This window comes from Solea senegalensis, linkage group LG18, assembly GCF_019176455.1.
Source record: "Solea senegalensis isolate Sse05_10M linkage group LG18, IFAPA_SoseM_1, whole genome shotgun sequence".
Classification (NCBI taxonomy): domain Eukaryota; kingdom Metazoa; phylum Chordata; class Actinopteri; order Pleuronectiformes; family Soleidae; genus Solea; species Solea senegalensis.
Window position 1 is genome coordinate 6,262,560 of NC_058041.1, and position 11,331 is coordinate 6,273,890.

The 11,331-nt window shown below is 39.2% G+C and overlaps 1 protein-coding gene across 4 annotated transcripts; it reads left to right on the forward strand.

Annotated features, from left to right (window-relative positions):
• Nucleotides 1–1,346: 1,346 nt before the first annotated feature.
• Nucleotides 1,347–11,319, forward strand: csnk1db (casein kinase 1, delta b). 4 transcript variants are annotated; one of them, XM_044014403.1, is made up of 10 exons: nt 1,347–1,882; nt 4,085–4,195; nt 4,653–4,801; nt 4,983–5,211; nt 5,335–5,505; nt 5,594–5,742; nt 5,918–6,086; nt 6,319–6,458; nt 6,907–6,975; nt 9,828–11,319. In XM_044014403.1, exons 1-9 carry the CDS (start codon nt 1,807–1,809, stop codon nt 6,958–6,960), a joined length of 1,248 nt encoding a protein of 415 aa, XP_043870338.1. In that variant the 5' UTR covers nt 1,347–1,806; the 3' UTR covers nt 6,961–6,975; nt 9,828–11,319. The 4 variants fall into 4 exon arrangements, with proteins under 4 accessions (XP_043870338.1, XP_043870340.1, XP_043870341.1 ...); XM_044014405.1 differs by having other exon boundaries at nt 1,349–1,882; nt 6,902–6,975; XM_044014406.1 differs by lacking the exon at nt 6,907–6,975 and having other exon boundaries at nt 1,350–1,882; nt 6,319–6,365.
• Nucleotides 11,320–11,331: the final 12 nt, after the last annotated feature.

The window sequence follows — 11,331 nt, forward strand, 5'->3', positions numbered from 1 at the left end:
AAATTATGTCATTGTTATTAACGCCAACACTTTTTCATAGTAATGAATGTACAGTGCTTAACAAATGTGTCAGACCACCATCCAATGTAAAGATTATGTCACAGCTGCCCTAAATTCACAGCAATGGCAATTATCAAAATCATTATTTTTATGTTTCTGTAATGGTTAATGCACCAGTATATAGTAGCTCTTTAACTGAAATGATATTTTTAATGTTAAAATATAGTTATCATTGTTATCCATGAATTGTCAAATTTACTGTTGCACAAAAAAATCCTTAAAAAGTAGTACATTATTATTTCTTGATTAAGATGTCAAATTATAGTTATTTACTTGCATTACTGAACAGAAAAATAAACTTTAGTGATTGACTGTTATAATTGATTAATTTCTGACTTCTCAGAGAAGAAACCCAAGTGAGTTGGCTCAAATGTGGGTATGAATAGGTGAATTAAGTTTGTTATTTTCCAAATAAGTAACAGTAACATTTTAAACAAGCTTTTTTAAAGTTTCTCGTTTTTATGACAGGTGGCCTAATACATGTGTGTGTGTCCACGTGCATATCAATATCTATGTGCACTACAATACTTTTCATGGTGTATTATGTCTTATATGGATGGTTGTTTGCTGTATGTAAAGGAATTAAGAATTGTAGGGATTGCACTCAAGTGGGCAAACTTACAAATTGGCTGTAAAAAAATATATAACAAAATGCAGACTAATTTACCAATTGGTTTTGTAAAGACAAACATTATTTCTGTTGTTGAATGATTCCAATGATGTGAATATGACGATCTTACGCTGTAAGTCACAGTCACGTGACACAAGTACAGCCTGGTGTGTGTGAAAAGCATTGGCGTACACGTGAGTTCCTGTTACCCAGTCTGTAAAACAACAGTTGTGCCATGTGAGCTGCCTCAGCTCTGCGGTGACTGGCTCGCGGACAGCCAATGAAAAAAAGGCTCGTGTGGACAAGGCAAAGGCAGCCAATCAGAAAAATCAAGACGGAGTTTAGCGGGCGTGGCTACAGAGCTGGAGCTTATTGTGAAACAAAGCTGCATGTGCAAAAGCACGCACACAGTAATATTCTAACTTGCTTATGTTGCTAACTTGCTATTTTTTTCTTTTTCATTGGTATTTTACCAACAGTAAGCAAAACTTAGTCAACGAGTAATGTAAAATATTCGGGTTACACACTGTTGTCTTTATTATTATATTTGTAATACTTACTGTTTTATTAACTCTTTACTCCCTGCTCTGCTGTAACACTGCACGCGATGGAATCATTATTGCATTATTAGTAGTTTATTCCTTCTTTTAAGTAGGAGGAAATATTTTTACTTCCTTTATTTTTCCAGATTTGCCCATGGTTGCTAGGGGAAGTGACGTCAGCTCCGTCAATCAGTTTTCATAGTGGAGGAGAGGAACTCAGTGTTCTGAAGCTACGTACGGACCGGGCTGAAATCTGTCAGAAAAATCCGTCTCCATCCTTACGTTTTGGGTCACAATGGCCCATCTGACACGCAGAACATAAACTAGACGCTTCCCTTGACTGGATCACATCGATATTGTAGCTGTGCGCTGCTCAGAAAGATATAAAAGGAATGGTGAAATTTGTACTGTCAGAGAGGGAAGTGGGATTGTGGAGGTGAAGGGGACTGTAAATTCAGGGGGGGTTGTGAACCGTTCAGTGAAGGCGGAATATTCACCGAGGAAACGTCAACAAACAGGTGAAACGCTTAACTTTTATGAAAAAAAGCAAACTGCAAAGTGAGGCAACAGACGCAACGTTAGCTTACAAGAGAAATGGAGCTACGAGTTGGGAACCGATATAGACTGGGCAGAAAAATCGGAAGTGGGTCTTTCGGGGACATCTATTTGGGTGAGTAAAAATCCATCATCTTTGTACATTCACGTAAAAGCAACATTTGGGGGGCTTTCCCTTCATCCACAATAACACATCTTCACGTCATGTTGTTCTTAATCAATTTACGTCACAGCTAAGCTAGCTGTGACATTACCTAACCTCTGTCCTGCTAATTACTGTGTTTGTCTGCTTGCTATTGTCAGATAAAGCATCGTCGATTTCAACTAACACGTTGACAAATTAATGATAGTGCAGTTATTTTGCAAACTGACTAATTTAACGATTAAAAAACAAGAAATACCAATAAGAAAAAAAAGTTTTTGCCTGTAGCCACCCTTTTCTCATTGGTATCATTGTGTTTTATAAAACTTATGATGATCACGAGTATTATTAGTATTAATTAATAATGTCATATTTTGATGCATTCAGTTGGGGAATTGGCAGAGTTTGCAGCAAAGTGAGTGTCACTTTCCCAATTTCCCAACTGAATGCATTTAATATCAGTTGTTCATTGATGACACATCATGTGATGATTAAAGTGCAATATTTATATAACTGTCTATTCTCTATTGATTTCATTAGCTTAATACAGGATATGTTACAGTTGAGAATCAGAGCTCACTGTCAAGCTCCTCTGATTCCTGTTCTTTGTTGTTTTCTGGTTGTCTTTGTTAAACTCTTTTGTAGACTTAAGTTACTGAGTAACAGAGTCCACGCTGCCTTCACAATACATGTATCAAGAATGTAGTTTAACATACACATAACAACAGCATTGATATTGATTTTTACTGGGCAAAAGTATTAAACTAAAAGGCCAAATCCTGTGTGTAGTCATCTCTGCCATTACTAAAATCAGGGCCATTATCCAGGTCCACACTCTGATGTCTACGTTATTACTTGAGAGATTAAGGAAAATATCTCTACCCCCCTAATCTGGTCAATTCCAAAGATTAATGCTTTCTTCCTGGGCCCCCATTCCACAACAGTTAAGGAAAACCTCTTCAGTCATTTTTTTGTGTAATCTTACAAACATGCAGACTAGTGTCTTCAAAAGCAACTATCATGGTGGTGGTAATTAAAATAACATAGTTGTAGCCCAGTCCTGTGGCTTGATGACTGAAAATCTGACTACTACCCAATCCCATTTTCATTCTGTCATGTTGTCCTGTTTTACGTGTTTGTTTGTTTTTACATAAAAATACTTGCTACACTGGTTTTTCCAGTTCATTATGGTGTCATTAAAAGACATAGCTGAGTTCTTTCTCAATATATGGATTTATGGACCTGTTTACCTCAAATGTATTGTTTTCATTAACATAGTATAACTAACAATACATGCAATATAATTTTTTTTGTTTATTGTCTAATTATTATTGTCAAAAGTCCCTGAAAATATTGAGATTATATTGTTTTCCTATATTGCACACCCTTATTCTATGAACGTAAATGCTCCCAAGAAATATTGAGTCAATCATTCAGACCACAGTCAAGCGGTCTGCATTGAATATGGTCATGTTCTGTTAGCAGTGTGAGTTTAAATTGCTTTATAATACAGTGGTAAATTTTATGACTAGCCACAGTTTAATGATGAAACAGAAGTGTGTTTACTATGCAAAGAGGAATAATGTAATGTAAATGCTGAAATGAAATAAACATCTCTCAAGTTCCTCCATGCATTTCTTGATTTAGAAACAATCAAAGAAGTCTGAATACTGCATATTTCAAGACTGTTTGATAAAATTTTAGAGCTGCAACTAATGATTATTTTCATAATCGATTAATCTGTCTATTATTCTCTTGATTAATAGTTTGGTCCATAAAATATCAGAAAACCTTAAAGAATGTTGATCGTGTTCGTCAAACCTGGAAATAATGATGTTCTCAAATGTCTTGTTTTGTCTACAAACCAAAATGATGCAAAATTTGAATGATTTCTTCATTATCCAGAGCAAAGAAATTAAGAAAATATTCACATTTAAGAAGCTTAAACAATCAGAAATCTTCTTTTAATCATGAAAAAAGCTTCAGACCGATTAATCGATTATCAAAATAGTTGTCGATTGATTTAGTAATCGACTAATAAACGATTAACCTATTAATCGTTTCAGCTCTATAAAATTTCAGATCTTTGTTGTTAAATTCCACAGGTTGCTTGCGTTTAATTTTGTAAAATAGAAGATTTAAATTAACCATGTTATTATTCACTGTTTTTTCCAGGCACAGACATTTCAGTGGGTGAGGAGGTTGCAATTAAATTGGAATGTGTGAAGACCAAGCACCCCCAGCTCCACATCGAGAGCAAGATCTACAAGATGATGCAAGGAGGAGGTAAAATATTATCCTGCATACTGAATCCACATGTCTCATCTTCCCCATCCTCATTTCATACTTCGTTATGTGGTCTTTCTCCCTTGTGCCCAACACTTTCCTGCACTCTTCTTCCTCTTCTAACCACATTACACCAAAATTAAACAAACAGCATTGGAAATTGTGTGTCCGTCTTGGTATTACCAAAAATATGACCCCATGCCATTTGAGGGAAAAATTAGGGTTACGTGGACAAGAAAAACTACCACTTATTTGCTATTTTTGTATGTATTTATGTTGGGTAAACTAAAATGCACTATAAATGCATTTATTTATAGTAACCATATTTATTTACAAATACTAAGTCATTGCCTTAGGAGCGTTCTGCCATAAAATGGCACCATTTTGTGTGAGCAAAGCATATAATATGATGAACAATTGTAACTCTCTTTTTTTTTTTAATACGATTTTTCTGCAGTGGGGATTCCAACAATAAAATGGTGTGGAGCAGAAGGCGACTACAACGTGATGGTGATGGAGCTGCTGGGCCCCAGCCTGGAGGATCTCTTCAACTTTTGCTCTCGCAAGTTCAGCCTCAAGACGGTCCTGCTGCTCGCCGATCAAATGGTGAGACGGCTTGCTTTCTTAAGCAATGCATGCTTTAACTTTTTTTTCAGCTACATACTTAAACCTTTATTGCTGTTACCTGAAAAAATAAACAACTCTAAATGATATTTACCAACTCTAAATGTTTACATGTTGCACTGAACTAACGCTAGCATTTTTCTTGTGTGCTTCTTCACGACAGATCAGCCGCATTGAATACATTCACTCCAAGAACTTCATCCACAGAGATGTGAAGCCCGATAACTTCCTGATGGGACTGGGCAAAAAGGGAAACCTGGTCTACATAATCGACTTTGGCCTGGCTAAAAAGTATCGCGACGCTCGCACACACCAGCATATCCCCTATCGTGAGAACAAGAATCTGACTGGCACTGCCCGATATGCCTCAATCAACACACATCTTGGAATTGGTATTGTTTTTTCCCCTCTTTTATTCACTAACAGTGAATTTAAAGCTGTATTTTCATCTAACTGCAGACAGTAATTTGTCCTTCTCTTGTTATCTTTAATTTCTGTCATCTTTATCTCCACAGAGCAGTCAAGGCGCGATGACCTGGAGTCCTTGGGCTATGTTCTCATGTATTTTAATCTGGGATCACTGCCTTGGCAAGGCCTCAAGGCTGCTACCAAGAGGCAGAAGTATGAACGGATAAGCGAGAAGAAAATGTCCACCCCTATTGAGGTGCTTTGCAAGGGATATCCATGTGAGTATTAAACTTTTGTATGTTTTCATTACTAATTTCATCATTTCAGTAGTTCCGTCTGAGAAATGTTTTCTCCTCTTTCAAACAGCCGAGTTTGCAACATACCTGAATTTCTGCCGCTCGCTGCGTTTCGATGACAAGCCAGACTACTCGTACTTACGGCAGCTCTTCAGGAACTTGTTTCACAGACAAGGCTTCTCTTATGACTACGTATTTGACTGGAACATGCTTAAGTTTGTGAGTACTCATCATATTGTCTGAGCTGAACTGTATTTGGTTGAATCAGCTAAGTGATCATTTTAGTTTAAAAATAGTAACTAATGGCTTTGAATGTACAGATTTCAAAACACAACATTAGCGTGTAATTTCTTTTTTGGCGCGTGACAGTGTTTGCTTTCGTTCGTGATCACAGGGAGCCAATCGTGCTGCAGAGGAAGCAGAGAGAGATCGCAGAGACCGGGAAGATAGGCTGAGACATGGCAGGAACCCGGGTGCCAGAGGAGTGCCTGCTGTATCAGGAAGACCAAGAGGAACGCAGGAGGGAGCACCGCCTACCCCACTAACACCCACATCACACACTGGTCAGTTCACATAAATGTGATAAATGTGCTGCAGAAACATCAACTGTGTGTTAAATTATTTGTACTTTTCTCTGTTGGCTTGTACATGTACAGTGTTAAGACATTCATGATGAGAGTATCAAATTTGAATTTGTATTAGAAGACTCCATATATATAAATACAGAATTAACATGTACCTCTTTTTGTCTTAATTTTTGTGATGAATGAATAACCTGATTTCTCATCTCTCCAGCAAACACATCTCCTCGACAAGTGTCTGGTATGGAGCGTGAGCGCAAGGTGAGCATGCGACTGCACCGCGGTGCTCCTGTCAACGTATCATCCTCAGATTTAACAGGACGGCAGGACACCTCCCGCATGTCCACCTCTCAGGTACAAGACATCTTCCAGATGTATCCTAAAGTCGCACCAAATCCAAAAGACAGAGAAGACACTGTTCTTAATAGAGATTGAACCACACCCCAGGCTAGGACTGCAGTAGGAGCTCTCTATCCTGGAGGGAATTTATTCTAAATACTATTATTTAAATTTCTACAAATCGCTCCCAATTAATGTCTGACCTAAAGCCACCAAGCTTCTTAATACGATTGTATTATTATTCTCTGATAACTGCTAACCCTCTTGAAGGGTTTGTCAACATGATTTACACAAGATCCAAACGCAAGACTCAAATTCAAATCAGTAAGAACAAACTGTCGTTTCCTGATAGAGAAGTGCTGCGATTCAGCCCATATTTCTCCAGGTGTGTGGTTGGTACAGCATTTGGGTTCTGACTTGACATATTGGGCCTTCTCTCTCCCTTCCCCAAACCTCAGAATAGCATTCCCTACGAGCATCACGCTACCAAGTAGACGCTCGCCACGTCCTTGTGTGACGGCGGCAACACTGGGTGAGTTCTGCTACTAAAGCACCAGGGATGCATGCGTTTTAACTCCAGTTCTCCGCTGGGCTGCATCACTTCCAGCACGTTTAATTTCTTGCTTTCATAATCTGTGTCATTTGAGACGTTATCTCAACATAGAACAGGCAACGGAAGAAAATCATCATATTGGTATGAGATTAGATAAGCAACATGCTCACGTTTTGTAAATTAGTTACAGCCATTATTAGACAATTACTTAGCTCTTAATAATTTTTTCATAGTTGCATTTAACAAGTCTCAACTGATCAATTAGATGTTGACTACTTCCTGCAAGAGTGAGCAGCCCGCTTGAGAACTGGGGGTAGATAATGCATCGCAGTGCATCAGAGCCTAAGAATGTAACCCCTGCCCCGTTGATCAGCTCTGTGCCTGTGGCTTGTTGCTTGCAGTGTTGGTTTTGATATGAGGCCACATTGATAGGATAGCAGGCCCACAGCCATAGCACCAAAAGGAATAAAATCTTCCTATACCCAACACCCCCACACCCCCCACCCCAACCTGATGTCTGCCTCTCTGATCTTCCACTCTAAACGCTTGCATGGAATGAAGGAAGTTGTTTAAAAAGTCAGCGTTGAGCTTGCTCATGGCTGTGGCTGAAAGTGTGTGTGTGTGTGTGTGATTAAGTTCAGACACGGAGTTCATGCTCTATGTCTTTCTAGAGTGGAATTCTTTCCAATTAACTTGTGAGTTTGTTGCGGGAATAAAACACCGGTATAATAAAAGTACATTTTACTCTCCTTTTGTAGGCCTTTTGGTTCTAAACTGTATTTTGAAATCTTTCTGGTGAAAAGTGAGCAGAACATGGAATCTACATTTAAAGCATCTCTGTGTAAATACTGCCTGACTAGTCCTGGCATTAAATTCACAATTTAAATGTCCATTTGTGGCCACAAACTCCGTTAATGCTTTGGTCTGTTATGCCCTGCCAACCACTCAAGAACGCAGCTCATAGCACTTCCACACCCAGGATGTCATGAGCGTTAATTAAACACAGTGAGCTGCATTTATGGATCAAAGATGCAGAAAATGAACCACACCTAAAAAGCCTCACTGTCACAAAATTCTCAGCAAAAGAAAAGTCATTAAAAACATAAATGGCTGTTGAGAGGAAGTTGATGACTGGCGGGGAAGCACACAGGAAGCCAAGGTTAGATACAGTTCTTTCTCCCTCTCCCTCATACACATTGTTCCAGAGACAAGCAGCTCTGTGTTGAAGTGTTGTTTTTTTAACATTTATATGATTCTGAAGTGCCATATTATGTGTTGCAAAATGTCTAATGTAACTAATGTTACATGGCACCATGGATTTTTGTTCATATAATTTTATATTGAAGTCTTTCCACACAAGGATTACTTTATAGTTTCTTCTACCACAGTTTATTCTTTCGCCCTTTCACTGTGTGGTGCAGCAGTGAAAAGGGTCCCCTGTTGTACAGTGTTTTGCTGCGCCACACTCTACTCATATACCAGTCTTGTGATGAATTAAAAATTCACATCATAGGAAAAAAAGAAGTACCGCCTAGCACTATTGTCGTTCATGCCTTTATGTACTGAGTGTATTCTTGTTTTTGGAAGTCTCACTGGTTTCTGAGTGGTTACCTCATTACTACATCATGTGTCTGCTGCTAAACGCACTCGCTGACCTCCTTTACTCGGTTATATAAATGTACAGACTGATGCACATTTCTTCTGCCTCATGGCCGTAAACGTTTCCCTCAGCACGGCAGTATTAAAGGCTTTTGTTTTTCAATTAAATGGTTTAAATGTTGCTTATTACTGTTGAGTTAAGACAACAGTGAAAGGAGATTAATAAGAGACCACAGACAATTGGGACATTAGCCCATCTGTTTTTCATTAAACATTCACAGTGGTGGTGGAAAAAGTAAACCTTAAATGAAATAACTGTTCAAACCTTCATTGGTAGTGCATCCTCAAACTTTACAATTAGTTTGAACTTAAGACTGATGTACAGTATATCTAGTATTTGAGATGTAGCTTCATGCACATCAACAACACTTGTTTGTTTGTTTTTGTCAGTGAATGTGTCTTGTGAAGAGTGAAGTCAAAAGTTCTAGCTCTTTTCCAAACTTGTTTAATGTCATGTAAACGTGTTAGTCTGACTAAAATCAAGGTAGCCTTAGTCCGACTAACGTACCTGGGTCATAGTCCAATTACTCCTGCATGTATACGCTTAGTCAGACTGGAGTTGGACTTGGCGTTCTGCGCATGCACCAAAGTTTGACCTGGAAGTAGAAGAAGAAGACGTATAGACACCGGCGGCGTCATCTTTCTTCGGACAACACGGCAACCTCGAGAGCCATGCTCGATCTAATTTGTATCACGATTAACATGTACAGCAGGTACGAAACATGCAGAACCACAGCACGATCCATCTCACCGGTCGCTTAAATACCCACTATCTTATAGAGAGATACAGCGCCACCTACAGGGGCGGAGTCAGACATACACAGGTTGCCTGTCGTAGTCGGAACTACGGCTTGTAAATGCACTGACTGAGAGATCATCATTAGCTCAGGGGATAATTTACTTTGACAACTGCCACTGTGAAACTTTACATAATAACAAAATATCCTAAATGCTTGTGTGTTATTAGCTAAAGCACATTGTGTTTGACTGTGTTTGTGGCTTAGGTGAAACCGATCATAGTTTAGTACAAATCAATGCAAAAAAAACAAAAACCCAGGCGATTCTAAAGGCGACACATGCTTTTTCTTGCCACTGTATTTCTGTAGTTTGAGCAGTGTCACTGGTGCTTGTTGAATTTGACCCTCTTGCTTCTTGTCCTGTATTTCCTCTAGATGGCGCCTGGTGCACTGCCTGCAGGTCACCATCTTCTCACTCCTCGATGAGCCCCCCCCTCCTCCCCACAGAGTAACTTGGCAGACCAAGCCCTGCTTACTTGGAAGCAATCTGACACACCAATACTATCACTGTTAAGTACTACTACTACTACTACAGCCACCATTGGGAGTGAGCTTGTGACCCGGCACAAATTTGACTTGACTGACTGTACACCCTCCATTCTTTTTCCAGTCCTGTGTTGGTCTTGTCTTTTTTTTTTCTTTTTTTTTTAAACAAATGCCAACATGTCAGACCCCAGAACTTTTCTGTCCACTCGTCCAGGAGATATTTGCACAACCCTCCATTCACACTTCCCCCCCCCACCCCTACCACCAAACTCCAGATGGGCATTGTATTGTCCAGGGAACGCATGGTCACCCAGCTATTTTTCTGGGTCACTGACTGATTATACAGCTACTGTGGAAGAACTCTCTTCTGGTGTCTACATTTCCACTGTCAGTGATTTACTAGTTTATACTAGATCATAAATCTGCATTTTTGTTATTATTTTATTTGTATTAGGCTCTATTAAGCCAAACCAGTTGCTCTTTATCTTCTTCATCTATGGATAGTTTTGTGGTCTGTGCTGCTTTTCATTGATATTTGCATTTCTTTTGTCCCCCCCATTTAATTTCCTTCCATCTTTTTTAAAATACTAACCACCACTGACGGCAGCAACTCTATAGCCATTTGTAAGAAACAAAAAGAAGCTTCTTCTTTGCATGTTTTAGAGGTAAGCCTTCACACTCAGGTCTGGAGGCCTTGAGTGCTAGCCGAACCCATGAACATACCAAAAATCTGCTTTGGTATTATGGATGCAGGAGGTTGTTTTCACCCATGAGGTGGTAACTCCAGACGCTGGTTTACTGTCCAATAAGCACTGGTCTCTCTCTCTCTTTCCGAGGTACTTCACATACGAATTAGGGACACGGACGTCAATTGACACAAAACATGTCCTTTCACTGTACACAGAAACATTTTCCTTTTTGTTTTATTTTTGAAGCTGTGAAGTACTTGTTATACTGATGTAAATGATTTCTCATGTTTTTTTGTTTTAAGTGTAAAGATTGGGTTTGACCACAGCTACCGCTCTTCAGAACGAGAGCAGTAGCGATCCTGTTACCTGTGTTGCAAACCGCAGCACTTCATAGGCATTGTGTTAATCCCCTTAACACGGTGTGCGGATCCTCTTAATATAAATGGTCACAGAAACCTGGAGAGCAAAGCTCAGCTTCACCATTTTTGCAAGCTTCTCCAGCAGCAGTGATTTTGATGGGGTTATGTTTGGCTGGACTTGTTTGATACTGGCTGTAATAAACAACAATGTCCCGTCTGTCTGAATGAAGTGGCCCATTGTAATTTCTCCTGGCTGCTGCTCATTCCACAGTAGTTGATCTGGAACTTTGATCTCTAACAGCCATTCTAAACCCATTGTACTGCGTGAGAAACCAAATCAACAAG

Excerpts from the sequence above, each read along its gene's own strand:
- csnk1db (XM_044014403.1), top strand. The coding sequence starts at position 1,807 with ATGGAGCTACGAGTTGGGAACCGATATAGACTGGGCAGAAAAATCGGA. Across the intron at positions 6,087-6,318 it reads AACACCCACATCACACACTG|CAAACACATCTCCTCGACAA; the intron begins GTCAGTTCACAT and ends TCATCTCTCCAG. Across the intron at positions 6,459-6,906 it reads CCCGCATGTCCACCTCTCAG|CATTCCCTACGAGCATCACG; the intron begins GTACAAGACATC and ends ACCTCAGAATAG.